This window comes from Capricornis sumatraensis, chromosome 8 (genome assembly GCF_032405125.1).
Source record: "Capricornis sumatraensis isolate serow.1 chromosome 8, serow.2, whole genome shotgun sequence".
NCBI lineage: Eukaryota > Metazoa > Chordata > Mammalia > Artiodactyla > Bovidae > Capricornis > Capricornis sumatraensis.
Window position 1 is genome coordinate 90,430,357 of NC_091076.1, and position 22,600 is coordinate 90,452,956.

Consider the following 22,600-nt stretch of genomic DNA (forward strand, 5'->3'; position numbering starts at 1 on the left):
CCACCACGTGGCGGGTAAATGACCCCTCCGAGCCTGCCCCTCCTCTCAGACCACTTCTCAAAGAACGAGGTTGGGTCTATCCCCACCGTCCACCCCCCTTCACACCAATCCCAGCTGCTACGTGGCCCCATTCTTCTAAGACTCAATTCAGTATCCCACCCCTGCCCCCAACTCCCTCCCCCAGGGCCATGATGGCTGCAGCCCTGGCCCCTCACCCCTGGGACCAGGCCACCCACATCCAGCCCACCATCCTGCTCCTTACCCTCCCCATTCCTACCCAGTACCCTAGGTGGGTCGTGCGGGAGCCATCTGACTTGGATTAGACAATTCTCTACCCAGAGCGATGAGGTGCTGCCACACGGTGCTTTCATAGACATAAGCATACACACTAAGTGTCATTCTAAAGACTTAAGAATTAAAGTGAAACAGACTAGAAGCTGTACCGTCCCCTCTGCCCCGCTCACAGGGGTTAAAGTGCTTTAGCAGTCTGAGGATGAGCAAGTGAGCAGGGGGCTTCTCTTGCCCCAACCTCACAGGTCTGTATTCAGCCCAGAAGCCCAGCCCATTTCATGAACACCCCCCACAGAGTCTCTATCCAAAAGGCAAAAGGAAAAAATTTAAAAAAAAAATCAGAAGGGGTCAGAGCCCCAGGGGGGCCCACCCCAACCCACTACAAGCTACTTCAAGTCTGCTACTGGGGGAAGTGAGGGGAAAACTAGGGCCCAGAGGCTCAACCCCCGTCTCTGGCGGTTACCAGAGGCTCCTTCTGTCTTCAGCATCACAGCCCAGGCTTCGACCCCTCCCCCGCCATCCCGGGCAGGGGAAAGGGCTGCACCCTCAGTACTTATTAATTCCAAAAATCCGGACTCCGTGGAGCTGGGGCAGCTTGGGGATGAGCACACTCATCAAAGACACAGTGTTGAGGATGAAATGGATCTGGTCATACTTGGTATAGAAGCTGGTGAGGAAGTACCTGTAGGGGATGGTTGGGAGGAGGTATAAATTTAAGGTCCCTTTCTTTCCCCTCCCTGGTTGGGGGAGACAGATTTCTGACAGTGAGGAGTTATGGGAAAGACTCCCCAGAACCGAGGTAGCGTGGTAAGATCCCCCCAGTTACAGAAGCCCCTGCTGACCCAGGCCCTGTGTTCTGCCCCAGACCCGTGGACCAAACTCAGTGGCAGGAAGGAAGCGCCAACGGAGGACAGACAGGACCAGGGAGTCACAACCTGCACCCAGCATGAGACCCGGAGGCACCCCAGCCTTTCTTCCTCTGGTCATTCCTATGCCAAGGGCCACAGTCGGCGAGGGGTTTAAGCCTCGCAGGGCCCCAGGGTTCCCCAGGCCTTGGCCTTTCCACTGGCATCCTCCTCTGCCCAAGGCACTCACAGCACGATGGGTGTGATGGTCAGGAATTTCCGAGATGCGGTGAACTGGACCCCATAGTCCATCTGCTCCCAGTGGGTGAGCAGCCTCGCCTTGCCCTGGTCCGGGGTCTCAAAGGGTGTCCCCTTCACTGTGTGCAGGAAGATGTACATGCCCTGGAGGGAGGGGCCTTCATTAGAGGACACAGAAGGCCAAAGGCCCACCAGCTCAGCTCCACTGCCCCAGTCACAGACATGGGCTCCCAGGGATTCGGAGCCCCATCTACTGGGCAGGGGGATGCGGGCCGGAGGTCAGGCTGGAGCAGCGGGGAGACTAGCCAGAGAATAAGGAGACCCACTGGGTGAGAGGGCAGGCCTGGCATGAGGAGAATTCCCGGGGAGGAGTCAAACAGAGAACCAGCAAGGAGATGCCATCTCTCCAGCCCGGGGCTAGGCTTCCTGCGCCAGCTGGGAGGAGGCCAGCTGATGGAAAGGAACCAGATCTTGCTTGCCCACCAAGAGTACCAGGGAGCAAGCAGGTAGTGAAAGCACGGAGGGGCAAGAGAGAAGGACACTCAGATTCTGATTGGGGAAAGGAGTTTTTGCCCCAGGCCAGGCATCCAAGTGCTGCAGACTCTTTGGGGTCCTTAGCTCAGCTCTTGATGACCCCCTCTTCCAATCCATAAGCCACCCCGTCCAAGAGGTATGGCCATACCTGTAGATTTTATTCCAGTAGCGGGGAGTGGGGCAGAAAGGAGAGAACTCTGGTGACTGAAGTCAGCATGTCACCCTGACATCTGGCCCATGTCTGGGGGGGAGGGTCCCCTACTCCCACCCCAAACCCACCAAAGGCAGGTAGCAGGCAGGCCCTCACCATGTTGTGGATGAGGTTGGTGAGGGTCCAGACGACGGGGACGCTCACGAAGGGAATGCTGAGCAGCACGACGTGGAGAAGCCCAATGGCCAGCACGTACGAGAGCCAGATGCCGCGGCTGTTCATCACCCGCGTGTTGGGGTTCACCTCGCTGTGTGCTGTTCCCACGTTCATCCTGCTGCCCCTCTCCTGCCACTGTCCTACAAACAAGCAGCACAAGCAAGACAGGTCACACCACTTTCCCTGCTCCCTCTCACTTTCCAATTCCTGCAGGGAGGCAGGCTTCATCCATTTCCCAGTGCGGGGCTGGGAAAAACACCAGGCTGCTCTGTACATTATCCAATCAGGACAGTGCCCTTCCAGGCACTCGAACTGCTTGGGTGGACAGGCCATCAACAGGCATCCAGCCCCAGGGCAAAGAAACCACTGCCTGTCTTGCAATCTCACCCTCTGGGGAGCCTTCTGCCCAAGAAGCCCAGGGCAGGGAAGACGGGGCCCGTGCCCTAACAATCACTCAGCAATAAGCCCTGCTGTACTCTGTCTCACTGAGGGTCTGAAATGACACATCTCCCCCTGAACCGCGCCCCTCCCCCCCCCCGCCACCGTGAGAAGGAACAGGCAGCAGTGGATGAAGTATCCTGGGTCTCCCTGCCCCCTAACTCAGGAGGATAGGCAGGGGTAGAAAGAGAGAGAAAAGGAAGAAAAGAAAAAACAGGCAAGAGACAACCTTTACCCAGACCTGGAAGCTGCCTTCTTGGGGACACAAAACCACCCAACCAGATGTTTTACCCATTTGGCAGCCACTCAGGCTAGCCCTCCTGATGCCACCCGTTTTCCTGCCAAACCATCTCGGCCCTTTTCCCTACCAGAGGAGGGGCAAGCACAGTGAACATTACCAATGTCTACAGTGCCCATGGGCGCCTGAAGCCCACATCAACAGACTTCCCCCACGGACACACCTACAGCCTCTCTCCTGCCCCCTTCCCTCTCTGCCTACCCATCCTCACCTGGGCCTCTTTTCCCAGTATCTGTTTCCAAGTGTAAGTTATTAGCACCAGGCCTTCCTATGCCCAGTTCCAAGGGCAGAGGCCCTGCAGCAAGGGGAACCAGGAGGGCTTCCCTGGCTGCCCATGAAACCATGCAGCCCAGCCCATTCTTGGATGCAAGTAAGGAGGGGAACAAGCAGCCCCTTGTCCAGAGCTCAGCTGTCCCCAGATCTCTGAGGGCCCTCTGACCAGCAGGAGGTGAGAATAGATGACACCTTTGTACTGGCTCACCTCCTGAAATATGGGGAGATCCTGTCCAATAAAGACCCTAAGGTCATCACCATGGTAACAGCCCCATCTTTCCTGGGGATACAGAAAGGGGTCCCAGATGAAGGTATCCTGGAAGTGTTTAGAAGGTCACCCCCCGACTCTGCTGTGATGACCCCACCCTCACCCCCCAACTTGGTTGCCCTCTATCTCAGGGTGGGATCACAGAGACTGCATAGGAGCCGGAATTCTCAAGGACCAGTTCCCTACTTCCAGGATAATGGGAACAAATTTCCTATCAGATGGCTCCAAGCTTAGAGACCTCAAAGGAAATGCAACCCACAACACACCTTCCCAACATACAAACATACATGTGAAGGCTCCAAAAGCAGTCATGCTCCTGGGGCCCATGAGCTCAACCCATTAGGTTGGATAATTGGGCCTAAGAGAAACCCAGGGAACTAGAAAACCAGGACTGGCTCAGTTGTTTACCTCCCAGGGCCTTAGGGCTTCAGTTACCCAAACACAGTTCCTGGGAAACCTACTGCACAAAAGCCTCCACCTGGTGGAAGGGGAGTGGAGAGTGGAGGAGACAGGCTAGGAAGTGACAGCCTGAAGGGCTTAACTACTGACGAAGAACAGGGAGAGAGTTCCCCAAGTAGGACCAAAAACTACTTCCCTTCCCCACTTCTCCCTAACCTAGACCTACAAGGATAAAGGAGTAGCAAGACCTCTAGCCCTCCCAAGTTGTTTTGTCCGGGAAAGCCAAGAGCCTGGCTGAGTCCCAGATGATTCGACACTCCGTTCTGGCTGTAACAGGGCACCCAGCAAAGTCTGAGGCGTCTCGGGGTGGGGCTCAGACCTATGGCTTCAACTGACACCCTGGGAAGCTTCTTTCTGCAGCCTGAACATCAGGTGCCCTGAGAGCAGAAATTCCCAGGAGACACCACCCCCCCTCCCACCAAAAAAAAGATAGAAAAGTCAATAAACTAAGGGAAAGATTGGCAGCAATAAACTAAGAAAAGCTCTCTTGGGACTTTTGTGTGACTAAGGGTACACACCACTTCCATTAGTGAAATAACCAACTGCCCCTGGCCCAGCAGGGGAGAAATGGGAAGAAGAAGCTGGCAGACACAAAGTAAGCTCACAGCAGCTGAGGCTAAAAAGTTCTGCCGCTAAACTAGCAGGTGGCTGCCCGCGTCAGTCCCCGAGGTGGTTTCATAACCTGCCTCAAACCAAAGCCTGCAGCAACTCTCTTCTGTCAACTACTTTCTTGCTGGCAGCTCTTTCCTACTGGCTCCTACACAAATATCTCTGCCCAGTCTGTCAGACACTTAAGCCAACACCACAGTGCCAACGGCCAGGTGAGCTGCTTCCCAATCTCTCCCCCAACTAAGGGCAGCAAATCTTTCGCCTTCTGGGTGAGGAGCACAAAGCCATAGCAGCCTGCAACCTGGACCCCAGCGGGGAGTCCCTGACACAAAGCCACTTTCTGCCCACCCCCCCAACCGCTCACCACTTAGCTCCAGCTCTTCCTCCTGGACTCGGGAGGGCGGTGGGGATGAAAAGAAGGCGAGAAGAGGAGCGAGCCCCTACTAGCACGCGGAGAGGGCGAGGCGAGGAGGCGGAGTCCTCACTATTGTTGGGGTTTACAGAGTGGGACTTCGAGACGAAGTGGGGGTCTCCGCTCCACCCACCAGCCTGGGACCTCGCACTCGGAGCCTGGCTTCGTCCGGAGCCCCACCCCCACCCCCACACGTTCACCCAGCTGGAAGCGGCCAAACCTTTATCCCCGAAGCCCAGCCTCTCCCCGCCCCCATCCGCAGCCCAAGCGCTTCTCCTCTACGCCCCATCCCCTGCCTCCTGCCCTCACTTTCCCCTTTGGGCATCACTTCGACTGATGCACCCCGACCCCCCGGCTGATGCACCCCCGCCACCTCCACTCGCCCTGTCCCGATCCCCTCCAACCCCGGGCGCCTCCCCAACAGCCCCCACCTCCTTTCCCGTCCCTCCTGTAGCCCCAGGGTACTCCCGGTTTGGCCACTCCAAGGCCGCCCGACTGGACTCACCGTGTGGGGCCGAGGTCGAGGCCCGGGAAGGGTGCCCGGGGGCAGGGGCCGCTGCTGCTCCAGCAGCTGTAATGAGCCGCGGCGGCAGCCACCCCGCTGGCAGCTCGGGCCGAATCAGCGCCCCGCGCCAGCCCCCATTACGTCACCGCCCAGCGCCGGGCCGCCCGCAGCCTCCTGGGAGTTGTAGTATTTACCCCTGCTCCAGCCCAGGGCTCTCTGGGGCCGCCCGCAGGTTTCAACAGTACGCGGAACAAAGGTCAGCTGGTATTGCTTTGACGCATAACAATGCCTGTTTTGGCGTCAGCGTGCTTCTTGTGGAGTTTACTATTGCCCGGTTTTGCAGATGAGGAAACTTTAAGTTTTAAGTAACTTACCATAGGTCCCCGCTGGGTCCCAGCCTGGACTGAAACCCAGAAATTCTGACCCCAAGTTGGAGTTTTTCAACTACACCTTGCTGCCTCTGGCCCTCCAGACAACTACTGGCTCAGCCCCTGTCAGGCCCTCCTGGAAGCGGTTTTTTCGCGATATTGGTTAGTATGAGAGTCTGGAGGTCAGAGAACTAGGTCCACAGCCTGTCTGCTGCTGTTACACCTGACCCAGGCCGGCCTACACCTGACCCAGGCCGGCCTGGGCCAGGTCTCATCTTTGGCCTTCCCACATTAGACGTGGGAAGACGACATGTGACTTGGGAAGCCACCCTGGTGAATAACCAGGTCCCTGAGTCCCAGTCCCAGGTCAGCTGTGTGGGTTTTGGGTGGCTCTGGGGTCGCAGTTTTCCCCTCAGAACTCTGAGGCCGGGGCACAGATTTTCCTGCCAGGTAGACTAGGCAGGCACTGCTTCACCAGCAGTGTAACCCTCAGCAAATAAGTTGTCTTAATCTCCAATTCCATACCTGTGAAAACCTACCTCCAAGGTTGCGGGAATTCAAAAGAATGTTTGTAAAGCGACTGTTATATTGTAGGAAGCTGTTTCTGTAGGAGACTGAACCAAAGGACTCTTGAGGTCTCCTGGGTCACTCCCACTCTCCATGTCACCAAGAGGGCCTTGTTTGAATAGTTTCTACTTCCCCTGTCCCAGCATCTAAGTCCACTCTATGCCTGGTGGGGCTGGAATAGCAGGATCAGGTGATGTCACGACTGGCCAACCTGCCTGGCTGTGAACAGACACTGGAATGAAGGTGAGGGAATGGAAAGGAGAATGCTGGTCCAGGGAACCTGGGGAGCACTCCTCTGTGACCTCACCCACCCTCTCACCAGGCGGCTGCCAGGAAACAGCTGTCATAAAGCTGGAGTGGGCCCCTGAGGGTCCTATTGGACGCCCAACAGGTGGATATCTGAACCACTCAGGGCAGGAGAACAGGCAGCTTCTGAAATATTTCCAGGGCCAGTAGCTCGAGAGCACTCAGCCCAAGACGTGAATAGTCACCCCAGAGTCTTAAACAGTTGTGCCTGGGCCTTGCAGAAGTTCCTGCTGGTTGGTAGAGGCCCCTTCTGAAGAAATAAGCAAAAACTGCGTGTTGTCCTTCCATAGAGGCCTCCCCGGTACAGAGGGGGAAAAAAATTCTTATTTTTCCCAAAATGCGCCTACTGGACTCCTTCCACTTTTCTCTGGGAGACTTTCATCTTCCCCATAGTTGATCAAGCTCTCTGATCTTTGCCAATTTCCTGTCTGAAGTTCAGTGACCCAGACTGGTTCCAAACCTCAAACAAGGGTCTGACTAAATGCATAGTCTAACGGAAAGATTACTGGACATGCCATGCCCTATTAATAGCTCCTGTTATCAAGGGTGTTTTTTTTTTTCCTACAATGAGAATGAACAGAGTCCTGACTCACTCTAGGTTTGTGGTGAATTGTGGATCGCTTTCTGCTTAATTTAGCCTGAGTCCCTGTCATCACCTTTCTCCTCTGGCTCTCTGCCCTTGTAATTACCATGTCTTAACCAGACATCCTTCAGCCTTGAATAGGCCTGAGCACAGTTCAGAATGAGTGACAGCACTCTTATGTGGCGCTGGTGTGTGTAACCCCTCAGACAAACAATTGCTGATATATGCCAAGAGATTAAAAAATTGTTCAGGCCTCGGAGCCATGATTACACTTCTGGTAGCATATTCTGAGGAAGTACAGCCCATATACTACGTGTGAGGGTGTTCATTCCAGCATTATCTATAATAATAGAAAACTGAAAGCAACCCAGTTCAGTTCAGTCGCTCAGTCGTGTCCCACTCTTTGTGACCCCATGAACCACAGCACGCCTGGCCTCCCTGTCCATCACCAACTCCCGGAGTTCACCCAAACCCATGTCCATTGAGTCGGTGATAGCATCCAACCAATCATCTCATCCTCTGTTGTCCCCTTCTCCTTCTGCCCTCAATCTTTTCCAGCATCAGGGTCTTTTCAAATGAGTCAGCTCTTCACATCAGGTGGCCAAAGTACTGGAGTTTCAGCTTCAACATCAGTCTTTCCAATGAACACCCAGGACTGATCTCCTTTAGGATGGACTGGTTGGATCTCCTTGCAGTCCAAGGGACTCTCAAGAGTCTTCTCCAACACCACAGTTCAAAACCATCAATTCTTCTGCGCTCAGCTTTCTTTATAGTCCAACTCTCACATCCATACATGACCACTGGAAAAACCATAGCCTTGACTAGATGGACCTTGGTTGGCAAAGTAATGTCTCTGCTTTTTAATATGCTGTCTAGGTTGGTCCTAACTTTCCTTTCAAGGAGTAAGCGTCTGTTAATTTCATGGCTGCAGTCACCATCTGCAGTGATTTTGGAGCCCAGAAAAATAAGTTCTGACACTCTTTCCCCATCCCAAGTGCCCAAGAAAAAGTTATAGTACCATATCCACTGAGTGACGCAGAAGGAAGCCGTATAGTAAATGACTGTGACCAAGAAAATGTTAAATGAGAAGATCAGGACACAAAATAGCCTGTGCTGGGAGTTCCCTAGCGGTCCAGTGGTTAGGCACGGGGCTTTCAGTGTTGTAGGCCTGGGTTCAATCCCTGGTCAGGAAACTAAGATCCCAAAAGTCATACAGCCCGGCAAGAAAAAAAAAAGTCTGAGCACCCCCCAGGGATGCAGTCAGCAAAACAAACACCCAACTCCATCAACAAATAAATTGGAAGAAACAAAGGAGAGGGAGAGGCTTAAAATGAAAGGAAATTAAGAAATCTATCAATCAAAAGCCTTATTGGGGTCCTCACTTAAAAACTTACTTAAAAAAACACCAACTTAAAAAATATTTAAATTATAGAGGAAATTTGAATACTAACTATTCAAATTGATGATTTTAATGAAATATACATTTTAAGGCATGGGTTGGGGACTTCCCTGGTGGCTCAGATGGTAAAGCATCTGTCTACAGTGCGGGAGACCCAGGTTCAATCCCTGGGTTGGGAAGATCCCCTGGAGAAGGAAATAGCAATCCACTCCAGTACTATTGCCTGGAAAATCCCATGGGCAGAGGAGCCTGGAAGGCTACAGTCCATGGGGTCGCAAAGAGTCAGACACAACTGAGCGACTTCACTTCACTTCATGGTACTGTGGTAATTTTTTCAGTAAAAAAGTCCTTATCTTCTGGACATATATACTAAATTGTGTGGATTAAATTATATGATGACTGGATTTGCTTCAAAATAATCTGGGCTAGGGGTGGGGGAGGGGAAGAAAAGCAGCAAGTTGGGCCATGAGGTGATAATTATTGAAACTGGGAGATGGGGACATGAGATTACTTCTATTATTTTCTATGCTTTTTTTGTTTGAAATTGTCCATAATAAAAAGTTTTTATAAATCTGCAAATGCATTCACGATTATGATGTGACAAGACAGAGCAACACTGGTAAGATCCTGGCACCAGACTGCCAGGGTTCAACTCCCAGCTCCTGTGGTTGCCAGCTGTGTGACCTTAGGCAAGTCACTGGACCTCTCTGTGCTGTGGCTCCTAGAAATGAAGAATGTTGATCTTCATGGTGATACCTGCCACATGTTGTTGAGAGAATTAAATGGGTCACTACATGTGAAGCACTTAGAACGAACCCAGGCACACAGAAATTGTTACTGACTTTTATTAATCCATTCCATGTTTGAGTGATATTTCATCATCTGCTTCACTAGGCTGTGGAAATCCAATAAAATAAAAACAGATTTTGTGTTAGGATGGAGAGGTTGGGGGTGATTTTTTCATTCTCTAGTTTCAAACTTTGTTAATGTGAGATTATCCATTTTTAAATTTTTTATGAAAAGTGTTTACATTTTTAAAACAGAGTTGAGTCATCTCCACTGACTCTCCCTGCCCTCTGGGAGCTCCTTAGTCTGCTCAAGTAGACACGTTCCCAGCCTTGGGGTGTTTCCATCTGGTGGGGTGGTGTGGCCTCTGCTCGCCACAGATACACCGTGTGGGCCGAGATAGCAAACAGGGGCGGGGTAACAAGCTGGAAACGCATTCCTGGGGTGCTGGCAGCGGTGGGAAGTGAGGAGGTGGGATGTCAAGAAAGAGAACCCCTTCTTCCGAACCCCAGAGCCCTCCACTCTTATCACCTCCTACTCCCCTCCAATTCATTCCTGCTGCTCTCCAGCTCCCCCCACCTCACCTCCCTCCTTCCAGAAGGGGAGGGCTTGAGGTCACACCCGGAGCAAGTGCAAGGAAGCAAAGAGCTGTTTATGTCCGCAGCTGTTTTTGTTTGGGTGGGGGGGCACCCCGGGCATGTGGTGGCAGTGGAAGGGAGCGGGCAGTGATGCTGAGCCATCAGAGCCCTGAGTGAGTTTCCCAAGTTGATGAGAAACAGGAGGAGGTGCCAGGACAGGCCACGTTGCCAGTGGGCACTCCACTCTCCTCCCCTTGCCCAGCCCTGTGGTTGGCTATTTTGGGCTGCAGAGGGAAAGGGCCGAGCCTGCCAGGGCCTCCTGGGCCAGAATCAAGGCTAGGGAACCAGAACCTCCCTCTGGGAACCAAGAGTGGGCTGCTCATTAGGAACCCCTCTATCTGCATATTCTCTGATACAAACAATTGAGATTTTCCCCTATGTGGGGAAGAAAAAAAAAAAAACAGTTTAGAAAACTGTAAATATTACCAGATCAAAAAGCCCATGGATATAAAAACAGTAGCTTTAAGAAAAACTCCCCTAGGTCCCTTCCAGTCTCATGACTACCCCTAGCAGGCCCCACCTCTTTAGGAATTCTGGGCTGCCACTGGCCCAGATCAGCTTCCGCCTTCCCCTCCTAATACAGCTCCTCCTTCAAGGGTAATCACAGCCACCATTATTAGCGTTTGCTCTGTTCCAGGCACTGGGCAAAAGGTCTTACCTACATCAACTCTCTTCATCTTTCAAACAACTCTGTGATATAAGTATATAGGCAGATAGATAGGGTTTTGTTTTGGGGTTTTTTTGGCTGTTCCAGGTCTTCGTTGCTCCTCAGACTTTTCTCTAGTTGCAGTCAGTAGGCTACTCTCTAGTTGTGATGATGCGCGGGCTTCTCATTGCAGTGGCTTCTCTTGTGGGGGAGCTCGGGCTCTAGGGCGCGTGGGCTTCAGTAGTTGCGTCTCAGCTCTAGAGCACAGGCTCAACAGTTGCGGCGCGTGGGCTTAGTTACTCCACGGCACCATGGGATCTTCCCCTGACCAGCGATCGAAACTGTGTCCCCTGCATTGGCAGGCAGATTCTTTACCGCTGAGCCACCAGGGAAGCCCCAGTAGGTATTTTTATTATCTGCACTTTGCAAATGAGATAACTGCTGTAGAAAGAGTTTAAATATTGTGCCGAAAGTCATACCGCTGCTGCTGCGGCTGCTGCTAAGTCGCTTCTGTCGTGTCCGACTCTGTGCGACTCCATAGACGGAAGCCCACCAGGCTCCCCCGTTCCCGGGATTCTCCAGGGAAGAACACTGGAGTGGGTTGCCATTTCCTTCTCCAATGCATGAAAGTGAAAAGTGAAAGGGAAGTCGCTCAGTCGTGTCCGATTCTTAGCGACCCCAGCGACCCCTGGAAAATCTCAGGATTTTCCAGGCAAGAGTACTGGAGTAGGGTGCCATTGCCTTCTCTGAGTCATACCGCTAGGAAATGGCATTTCTCCCAAAATTCAATCCTGGCCATACACACTCCTGCAACCATATGTCCCTCATGTTTGCATCAGTGCTTTATAAAGACTTCTCTCCTGCACTGCGCGAGTGCTGTAGTTATGTTACACATCCACTGCCCCTGGAGGCTGCTTGCTCCGTATTTCTTACTCATGTTTGCATTTCCTGTATATAATAGGTTCTCAGGAAATGTTAGCTGAGATGCACACCTCCCAAACTACTGATGTATCAAGCCCCTAACCGCTCTCCCCTAACCACACCAGGCTCTCTCTTGCTCTTGTCTCAGCCTACAATGCCTTTGTGCTGCTGGTAGACTCCTATTTGTCCCAGAAAGCCACCCCTCACCTGTCTCCTTCTCTGTGAAGGCGACTGTCCAAACAGAACCTACTGCTTCATCCTCTCCACTTCTCTGACGCCTGCAGACGCCTCAGCTACAGGCCATCCCTAGGCCATCAAGAGGCCAAATTTGCGCACACACCCATTGTCTGAAGGCTGTTCCCTCTGCATCCCCAGTGCCTAAGAGGCCCAGCAGGTGTGTATCGAACTAAGGAAAGAGTACATCTGAGGATGGGAGCGTGAGGCATGTACACCCTTGTCAGTTTCCACAAAAGAGCAGAGGACTTTGTTGCCCCCAAAGCCCAAACTGCCCAAGAGACTGGTGTTAGATGGGTCCCTGGTTGGCATGCTGGGTCAAGGAGACAGCTCTCCTCCTTTCCTTTCAGTTTCCCCTCTCTACCCAGGCTGAGCCTGAGGGGTGCTTTCTATATCAGGCAGGGAGGGCCCTAGAGGACTGCTCAACTTCCTTCCTCCAAAGTCACATCTCTGGGGCGTGGAGTTACTGTCATTGAAGGGAAGAGTTGTGACTCAGGCCACGGAGGGTGGGGCCCTTTCCAGGGCCCTGAACTTGGGAGCCAAGGCCTGCCGTGCCTCAGTCTCTTCCCTGCCGCATCATCACAGATACATCAGGCTGGAAGGGGTTTCAGAGGCCAGGAGTCCAGAGAACCAAAGACCCAGGGGAATCGGGGAAGGATGTGCCCACTGGCACAAATGTCTGATGACCTTGAGCTCCTCCAGTCATAGTTCCTTCAGTCACCCATCCCTCATCACTTCCCACCTGGACTGGTGTAGTAGCTGGTCTCTCATTCACCAGTACATCTTCCACTCGGCCAGCGGCATGAGCCACATTCAAAGCTAACTTTAATGCCCTTCCATCCATCAGCCATGGAAACAAGTCCTAATTCTTGCCTTGTATACAAGGCCCCAGGATCTCGACCTTTTCCACTTTAACTGCAGCCTTTGCCACCACCCCTTCAGCTCTACATCTAGGAGAAGCCAAGCCTTCTGATGCTCCCTTCTTCCTGCATATACTCTGTTCCTCCGCCTGATGAACTCAGCCTTAAAACCCAACTCAAATGTCTCTCCCTGGTAAAGCCTTCCCTGAGATCTTGGAAAAGCTAGTGTGTCAGGTAAGAATGCTCTCAGTTAAAAGCAACAGAAAACCCAAGCAAAGGAATGATTCTGACCCTGGGTTGCCATCAGAATCACCTAAAGAGGAACTTCCCTGGTGGTCCAATGGTTAAGACTCTGCGCTTCCAGTGCAGTGAATGCAGATTTGATCCCTGGTTGGGGAACTAAGGTTTTTTGTGCCATGAGGCATGGCCAAAAATATTTTTAAATGAAAAATCCTTAAAAGTCACCTAAGGAGCTTTAAAAAGTCCCCATCACTGTACACATGCCAGATCAATTTAATTAGAATCTTTGAGATGGACCCAGGCATCTGTAATTCTCAAAACCTCCCATGTTCTAATGTGCAGCTAAGTTAAGAAGCACTGAAGCAGGAGTTATCTTTCTCAAATAATGAGTCCAGAAGTAGGCAGTTGCTGGTGTTGGCTGAGCAGCTTAGCCATATCCAGGCCAGGTCTCAGTGATACTCTTGACCTTTCCTTTCTGCTTTGCTGCCTCAAGGTCAAAATATGGCTGTAGTTGACTCTTCCTGTCCAATGCCTGAAGAAAGCTATAGAGAAAAGGGGAGAGTTCAATCCATCCTCTTTTTATGAGCAAATCAAAGATTGGCCTAGAAACCTCTCAGTCAACTTCAGCTTAGATGTCATTGGCCATAGTGAGCCATACCCAGCTGCCAAGATTGCTCCTCCCAAATCAGTGTGTGCTGTCAAGGAAGGAGCTTAGGAACGGACACTGAAGGGTGGCAGAATACACCACCCCAAAATATGTCACATGGGCCTAAGGATTATTTTGAGCAGATGCAAGAAGGGCATTCTAATCTCCTCTTTTCTTCCAGAAAAGAAAGTGAATGTAATGTCGCTCAGTAATGTCCAACCGTTTGCGACCCCATGGACTATAGCCCGCCAAGCTCCTCTGTCCATGGAATTCTCCAGGTGAGAATACTGGAGTAAGTTGCCACTCCCTTCTCCAGGGGATCTTTCCAACCCAGAAAAGTGGCAAAACATTAATACTTTTATTCAGGGATCGAACCTGGGTCTCCTGCATTGCAGGCAGATTCTTTACCATCTGAGTCACCAGAGAAGCTCTTCTTCCAGAAAACAGGAGAGCAAACTCCCCACGTGAAAGATACCCTCCCTATAATCAGAAGAAAAGAAGATTCTTCAATGGGGAGTCAAAGGCAAGAGAATTCTGTACAAACAGACTTTGTTAAAATAATTTCTATCTTCCTCTAGGCTCCCCATATATTTCAGTCACTTCTCCACAATTGCTTCTCTTTATTCAACCCAGAATAAAAGTATTAATGTTTGGCCACTCTTCTGGGTCTTCATTTCCTTGTGAAGGTTCACATGTCATTAATATAAATTTGTTTTTAACTTTTTTTTAATTGAAGTATAGTTGGGGTTTTTCTTTTTGGCTGTGCTACATGCTTTCCAAGATCTTAGTTCCCTGACCAGGGATCAAACCCAGGACCCCTGCAGTGGAAGTGTGGAGTCCTAACCTCTGGACTGCCAGGGAATTCCCACTGAAGTATAGTTGATTTATAATGTTTCAGTTGCACAGCAAAGTGAATCAGTTATACACACACACAAACACACACACACACCCATATATGTATGTATTTTTTTTTCAGATTCATTGCAATATATTGAATACAGCTCCCTATGCTCTACAGTAGGACCTTGTCATTTATCTTTTTGATATATAGTGGTAAGTATCTGTTAATCCCAAATTCCAAGTTTACCCCTCCTCATCCATATAATTGTCTATGCTTTTCTCCTGTTAAGCTGCTTATGTCACTTCAATTCTCAGGCCCAGCTGAAAAGCCCTAATTGGGCAGGGGAAAACTGTTGCCTCCCCTAGAGCACCAGCAGATTCTGCCACGGTGACTTAACCTCTCTCTTGGCTTCACACATCATCTGGCAGACATCACATTAAAGGCACTGTGCGGACGTGTGTCAACATGTCCGTGTCTCCCTCCAGACCGGCAGTTCTTAACTCAGACTGAACATTAGAAATACCTGGGGAGCATTTTGAAAAATACCAGTGCATACACCCCATCCACAGAGATTTTAATTGGTCCAGGTACACCCAAGCATAACTAATTTTAGAAACTCCCCAGAGTGATTCTAATGGGCAGACTGGGTGAAACACTGGGCTAACCACTGCTATCTAAGACCTTCAAAACAGGGGCTGGGGACTTCCCTGGCAGTTCAGTGATTAAGACTTCACCTTCCAATGCAGGGAGGGAGTGAGTTTGCTCCCTGGTCGGGGAGTAAAGATCCCACATGCCTCATAGCCAAAAACTAAAACATTAACTAGAAGCAATATTGTGACGAATTCAATAAAGACTTTTAAAATGGTCCACATCAAAAAAAAAAAAAAAGAAGAAGAAGAAGAAACTTAAAAGAACAGGGGCTTAAATCTTGAGCACTGCACTACTTACAACATGGGACTCACAGGATATCTTCACTGAATGAACAAATGAATAAACAGTGGAGAAGAGCTGCTTCAGCCTCGTTCACCCTCAGACTGTACTGTGCGCCATTCTGCGCGTTGTTCCTCCTTCCTCTCTGTTTTCTCATCTCTACTGAGCACCACATTCAATCACCCTCAGTGAATGACGTCATGAGCCAGCCAGACCCTCCTGGGTGCACAGACTTCCTGCTTCTCTGACAGCTGCCATGCCAGACACCCCAGTCCCACTCTTACCTGGCAGCCGCCCAAGTTGAAGGAGATAACTCTCTCCATCCACATCCAGGCTCCCCTCTTGTGCCTTAGCTAAAGCCCCCACCGGGTGTGACAAGACAGCAGTGGGGTGGGGGTGGGAGTAGGGTTCCACGTGCTTCCTCTTCCACACTCATCCCCAATCCCAAAGTGAACCCCCAAGTATTATTCAGTAGCAGAGTGTCTGGCCTAACGAACAGGCAACCCACAGACAAAATGTCCACTTCTGCCCAAGTGTAGAAAATGTGTCTTATTGGATTCAGTGGACAATCTGCAGTCTGAGAAATGACCCTGTTAATGTCACTGGAATGAGTCAGTGGTGAGCACATCCTCAGTGATAGCATCATCCCATATCCTAGCCTCTGATTCTGACTTCCATTACCCATCTGAAAATGCTCATTCAAGGTCACGTACAGGGCCAGGCTCAGGGACCTGCAACCTGTATAAGGCCCCATGCCTTCCATTCAGAAGGGCCCTGCACTTGGTTTTACAACCTACTGCTGTTGCCATCTTGAAATTCTCAATCTCTGAACAAAGGATCCCACGTCTTCATTTTGCACTGAAGCCTGCAGTTCTGTGTCCACTGCTGTTCATCTGTAGTCTCTTAGAAAATCCGACAAGGTTCTCCTTCCCAGAAAGGTCTCCACAGCATATGACCTCAGCTCTCTGTGATGCCCACTCTTCTGTTCCCTTCCCTTTCATTAGGAGACGGTGGTGTGATGGGGCAGTGTGGCTGTAAATGATGGTCAGGATCAAGAGACCCTGGGGAATAAGTCGTCCAAGCTCTCCCCAGTTCCTAGGCATGAGGGAGAGTTAAAGGTACCAACTTGGGAGCTCAAGGCCCCAGCAAACTAAGAGAACGTGAGTTAGCTCCAATCCAGAAGGGAAAACCAGTGAAAAAACTTCTAGATGACCGCATGGAGCTTCAGAAACCTTGAAGAAGCCCCTCCTGCTCCTTAAGGGGCCATCTGCCAACAGTGCAGAGAACTAACACAGTGCCCCCTGCTTGGCAAGGAGGCTGGACACCCTTCAGGGAGCCAGAAGATGAGGTCCTCCCAAGAGAGACAAGTTTTCCAAGAAAAAGGGTGAAGGAAGCTTATTTGCCATGGAAGAAGGTGTGCACAGTAGGAGGGGGGACGGGTTGCTGAAGGCAGTGGTGTGAAATGAGGCCCCCCTCCAGGCCTGCCAAGCAGGGATCCTCCTACTGAGCCAAGCTCTGGGCAGAAGGCAGAGGTTCTAGGAGGCAGAGTCTCAGCCCCTGCAGAGAGAGGAAGGATTGAGGCTGGCAATGTCAAGGCCTTGGAAAGGGAGCCTGAGGCAGGGAATGGAATTGGGGCCTGGTCTTCCCATGACAGGGCTCATCAGGGTCCAGGATCTACCCTCTCTGGGCATTGCCTGGCCAGACCAGGGCTCAGGTATCTGACACCTGGGGCCTGGAGTCACATGCCAGGAAACCCAACACTCCTGGGCCCCAGCCCCCAGCTTCCAGCAGCTACAGGAGCAGGGCTCCGGAGGAGGAAGTGGGTCTCCAGAGTCGGGAGGGCAGCACAGGAGAAGGCTCTCCCAGCAACAGGGTGAGAGGCTGGGAAGACGAGGGGGGAGAGGACAGGGAGGAAGAGTGGGGTGGAGAGGACAGAGCTGGGACGGGTCGAGGGGTGGACGCTCCAGGAAAGGGGGTGAACGGGCACAGAAGTTGGGGGCCTGAGTCACTCAGCCTGGCTATATACCATAAAGTCCTATTACTGATCCGTCCTCCTTGTCTCCTTCACACAAGTGCTCTCTGGTGCCTACCTGGCCTACCTGGCAGCCACCCAGGTCCTTTATTCCAGTGGAAGGAGAACAGTACATGAGCAGAAGCAGATGCTTAGGAGCCCCCAGACCCAGAATGACCAACAGAGCCTTGGGCAGAAAGACTTCCTAGATTAGCCCTCCAGAATCAAAGTGAACTTAGAAGAGTCTCAGGCCCAGGAGACTGTCTACCCCGAGGGCCCAGTAAGGAGTCTTAGACTCCAAGGAAGCAAAAGAGCCACCCAGCCACCCAGCCACCCATCTCTCTCTGAGGGGGAGAAGGAAATGGCAACCCACTCCAGTATTCTTGCCTGGAGAATCCCATGGACAGAGGAGCCTGGCAGGCTGCAGTCCACGGGGTCGCAAGAGTCGGACATGACTTAGTGGCTAATGAGAGAGAGAGGCCGGAGGGAACTCCCAAAGGAGAGGCCCTAGCCCAAAGAGAATCCAGAGGCGGACTTCAGGAAGAGAACGCCGGCCACAAGGAACAGAATTCTCTCGACTCACTCTTCCTTTCTGGAACTTTTCCTTCCCCAGATTCTACTCCAGTCCAGGACTATGCCAATCTGTGGCCATGTTCCCGCCAGCCAGTCACCTCCTGTCCCTGCTGCTGGTGATAGATGCAGGGGGGACCGTGCCCAGCCCCCAGAGGGTTCCCCAGGGCTGCTATGCGGCAGAGGAAGCTGGGGAGCGGACCTTCCGCTGCAGCCAGGCGGGTCTGAGCACCGTGCCCACCAGCATCCCCAACGACACCCGCAAGCTCTACCTGGATGCCAACCGGCTGGTGTCGGTGCCAGCTGGTGCCTTCCGGCACCTGCCTGTCCTGGAGGAGCTGGATCTGTCCCATAACATCCTTGCCCACCTCTCAGGGGCTGCTTTCCAGGGCCTGGCGGGCACACTGCGCCACCTCGACCTCTCTGCCAACCAGCTGGCCTCGGTGCCCGTGGAGGCTTTCATGGGGCTAAAGATCCAAGTGAACCTGTCTGCCAACCCATGGCGCTGCGACTGTGCCCTCCAGGAGGTGCTCCGTCGGGTGAGGCTGGCCCCGGGCACTGGGACGGGCATTGTGTGTGGCCCAGAAGCCCGACCGGACCTTGTGGGGCAGAAGTTCCTGCCACTGGTCGGGGAGGAAGAGTTGTGTGGGACAGGGCGGGGCGGGGCCCGGCGCAGCACTGACGTGGCCCTGCTGGTCACCATGGGGGGCTGGCTGGTTCTGGTGGTGGCTTATCTGGCCCACTACGTGTGGCAGAACCGGGACGAGACCCGACGTCCCCTCAAGCGGGCCCAAGTGCTGCCTGTGCGCTCTGAGGACTCCTCCACCCTCAGCACAATGGTCTGACGACCAGGGACATTTCTCCGGGCCCACGCCCGGCTCCCCTCTCCATACCATCTCCTCTCCTCTGACCCCCTCTGCCTCCCCTGCAGCCCCTTCCCATCCCCCAATTCCACCCCCTTCCTCCTCCGTCTCTCTGAAACACCTGATATCTCTCAGTCCACCAACACCATCTTCGGTGCCTGGGGGTTTGAGCGCCTACTTTTGGTACCTACTTCGCTGGTCTCTCATAAAGAGAGCGAGGGCGAGAGACTGTGTAACCTTCATTGTTATAGATTCACTGCATGGGAAAATATTTTCCAGAATTATGAATTAATTAACAGTCTAGGATTCTTTTTTTCATACTTATGAACTATCTAATGAAGGACTGCAATGCATTTTGCATGGCACTCATTTCTTTAAAATTGCTACTTTCTAAAATTCTCCTGTTTTCACATTTTGTTGGGGAACCCAACAACTCTACTGAGAAAACCAACTCAGTAGAGTTTCACCCAAGAAATAGGAATAGTTGGACATTCCTGAATTTTTCCTTATTGCTTTTTCCCTTGTTATATTTATACTTGATTCTGAACGGCTGCTTATGCTGTGTCACTGCAAGCAATCAGTACCCAGTCATTGTGTAACACATAATGATACTTATTGTACAACAAAGCCTGAGTTTCTACCAACTGTAAACCCCTAGCGTTAGGTGTCTCCCTCCTAATCCATTCACCTATACCATGGCCTTTTCTCTTCACACTCAGCAGGTTCATAAGGTTATTTGCCTTTAGTGATTTCACTTTCTTGCAATATGAAATGATGAAGGTTGATAAAAGAAGAGATTACAGCTTTTTAAAAAATAAATAATAAGCAGGAAAGCAAAGCTAAAAGAAACAGCAGGTCTAATTTATTTCTCTATGAGAGTCTCAGGTCTCCTTATATGTTTTCCTGTTTTGGCTGTTCAAATCCAGCCTAAGCTAAAAGGAAGAGGTATGGTAGGTGCTGGTATTACACATAGGCACAGTTCCCAAAGACCCCAGTAGGGTAAAGACCAAAAGGAAGCAAAACTAAAAGAAGACAAAACAGGAGAGCTGGGTTCGATCCCCGGCTTGGTAATATCCCCCGGAGAAGGAAATGGCAAACCACGCCACTATTCTTGCCTGGAGAATCCCACGGACAGAGGAGAGCCATGGGGTTGCAAAGAGTCGGACACGACTGAGCAACTTTCACTCACTCACTCACTGCTGGTAAAGAATCTGCCTGAAATGCAGAAAACCCCAGTTCAATTCCTGGGTCGGGAAGATCCTCTGGAGAAAGGATAGGCTACCCACTTCAGTATTCTGGCCTGGAAAATTCTGTGGACTGTACAGTCCATGGGGTCACAAAGAGTCGGACAGGACTGAGCGACTTTCACTTTCACTGGGCCTGGACTGTGCTAGTCAGAGACCCAGAGCTTCCGAGTCCACAGAGATGGCGGAGTGACGAAGCAGAGAACGGTGGCAAATGGCCACGTGTGCCACCTCGGAGGCAGGAGCAGGCAGGTGTGGAGTGTGGCGGAGGTGGTCTCAAAGCCGGCACTGAACGGATGTTTGAACTGACTCTTCAAGAATGAGGGGGGCTTTGGCAGAAAGGGGAAGGTCCCAAGGCAAAGAAGATGCAAAACAACTTGGAATATGTGGGCAGCAGCAAGACTTACCTGGGGGCTGGAGAAGAGGTTATATAGGAAGGCGAGGAGACAGAGGGACCCAGCTGGCGGTGAGGCCAGAAGGGGCCCTGCAGGCTCCTCCTCTCTTCTCCCTCTGCCTCTGCTGAAAAGCTGCACCCACCTCTGTCTCTCTCTCTCTCTCTCTCTCTCTCTCTCTCTCTCTCTTTCTCTCTCAGACCCAGGCTTCTCTCCCTCTACCCTCTACTGTGGATCCCCTGGCTTAGGGTCCTCTGCTTCCTGTTTCGGAGATTCCCTAGCTCTATGCTCTCTCCTTTATACACAGAAGGGCTTCCTGAACCCTTTCCCTTGGGAGAAAAGCAGTTTCTGCTCCACCTGAACTGGGGATGGATCACTAGAGAGCTAGAGGGATGGGGAGGTTTCCCATCCCCACCCCAGAACATCACTGGACAATTCAATAAAGTCCCTTTATTAATGTCCCTCGTCTCTTTCTTATTTCACTGAACATGTGTGGTCCTGCACTGAGGAGTGGGAGGCTGTTGAGACCTTCACCTCCACTCCCAGAACTCCTTTGATGAGGGCGCTCCCACTGAGCTGGTGCCAGCTCCTCTCTCCTCTCCTACCTCCCAGCTCCTGACACCAGAGTCTATCTGCCACGGATGCCAGGGCCTATGCATTAATGATGATGGAATGGAAGGATAGGGGATGGGAGGGGACAGGGAGGAAAGAAGGGCAAAGCCCAGACTAAGGGAGCACGGGAAGAGGGAGTCAGTATTCTCTTAGCAATTTGTCTCTTCTCTCAGCAGGAGTCCGGGTAGGGGTTAGGGAGAAACTAGATGTCCCCAGAGTTAATCAAAGAATGCCTGGACAGAGTGTGAGGGGAGAAAAGAAGCTGGTTGAAAGAGATGGCCATATGAGACATCCCCATCACAAAATAGGCTTTTCACGGGACCCAAAGGTGCCAACACACCCTGTCCCTTGTCCTTATGAGGATGATTCACCCATGTGGCCTCCGTGGAGGAAACAGTCACTTTGGGAAAGCTCCTGGGAGCCCCAATAAAAACTGAAGATAAGAAACACTGAACCAGGGTTCCACCTAACTTATGGCAGAGCCTGGGGCAGAGTAGGAGGCCACTCAACGAACAGCAAAGATGAAGCCATCACCTCCCTTCGTCCCTCTGACCCATCCTGACTTCCCTGTCTCCTTTCCAGTCCTTCCTGATCCTTTCTCGATCCCTGAGGCTCCCCCTACCACTCCAAGGCTGAGCTTCCTCACCTCACCCAGGAAACCTACACTCACGTCACAAGAACCTAGGACAGGAGACATCTTCTTTTCTCAGGAGACATGGGCCTCCATCTCCACTTCCAGAGATGCTCGGGGATGGGGGAAAGAACTTGAATGTGGGGAGTTTCAGGCTGTGGCTTTGACCATCCACCCCAGCCACATCCTGGCCTGGGCCTTAGGATCCTGCCCCATCTCTATCAAACCCTCTGTCAGTCCCTCCCTACCACTCTCAGCATCTGCCCCCTCTCTGCTCACCCACCCGCTTCCAGAATCAGCTAGGACTCATCTCACTGGGTTCTGGGAAATACAGTGTGGAGACCTGTGGGAGTGGGAGGGTAGAAGATGGGTGGGGCCCCAGGTCCCTGTCATTGGTGCCTATTTCTGGAGGTTCATTCAAATCCCTGTTGTCCTGAGCAGCAGAGACAGCATCTTTAAGGTCTTCAGAGAGTGTTTTCCCCTACCCTGACCCCTAACTCCAGCTCTCAGAGATAAGGTCAGGATGGGAAAGGATCCAAGGAGGGAAGCCCAGATTAGGAGGGTCCTGGAGCTCTGGATAGTAAACATCCCACCAGTTATTGCCATGGCTCCCCTCTAGATCAAGTTCCTTTCCCTCTCTGCAACTAGGACAGGAGGGAAGGGAGAGGGAGGACCAGTGGGGCAGAAGACGGGGGCAGGCTAGGGAGGTGGCAGGGATGGGGAGGTGGGGGGCTGCTGTGGCTCTCCTCCGCAGA

At 51.9% G+C, this 22,600-nt stretch overlaps 2 protein-coding genes across 2 annotated transcripts; one reads left to right on the plus strand and one right to left on the minus strand.

Annotated features, from left to right (window-relative positions):
• Positions 1-219: 219 nt before the first annotated feature.
• Positions 220-5,652, minus strand: ORMDL3 (ORMDL sphingolipid biosynthesis regulator 3). The gene is made up of 4 exons (XM_068977900.1): positions 5,558-5,652; positions 2,236-2,435; positions 1,387-1,538; positions 220-973 (listed from the first exon to the last, which is right to left on the minus strand). The coding sequence occupies exons 2-4, from the start codon at positions 2,407-2,409 to the stop codon at positions 838-840; spliced, it is 462 nt and encodes a 153-aa protein (XP_068834001.1). The 5' UTR covers positions 2,410-2,435; positions 5,558-5,652; the 3' UTR covers positions 220-837.
• LRRC3C (leucine rich repeat containing 3C) lies at positions 5,050-18,948 on the plus strand. Its single transcript, XM_068977474.1, has 2 exons — positions 5,050-5,813; positions 18,147-18,948. The coding sequence occupies exons 1-2, from the start codon at positions 5,050-5,052 to the stop codon at positions 18,946-18,948; spliced, it is 1,566 nt and encodes a 521-aa protein (XP_068833575.1).
• The last annotated feature ends 3,652 nt before the right edge of the window (positions 18,949-22,600 follow it).

Excerpts from the sequence above, each read along its gene's own strand:
- ORMDL3 (XM_068977900.1), bottom strand. The coding sequence starts at position 2,409 with ATGAACGTGGGAACAGCACACAGCGAGGTGAACCCCAACACGCGGGTG. Across the intron at positions 1,539-2,235 it reads CCAACCTCATCCACAACATG|GGCATGTACATCTTCCTGCA; the intron begins GTGAGGGCCTGC and ends CCCTCCCTCCAG. Across the intron at positions 974-1,386 it reads ACCATCACACCCATCGTGCT|GTACTTCCTCACCAGCTTCT; the intron begins GTGAGTGCCTTG and ends CATCCCCTACAG.
- LRRC3C (XM_068977474.1), top strand. The coding sequence starts at position 5,050 with ATGAAAAGAAGGCGAGAAGAGGAGCGAGCCCCTACTAGCACGCGGAGA. Across the intron at positions 5,814-18,146 it reads CAACAGTACGCGGAACAAAG|ATTCTACTCCAGTCCAGGAC; the intron begins GTCAGCTGGTAT and ends TTCCTTCCCCAG.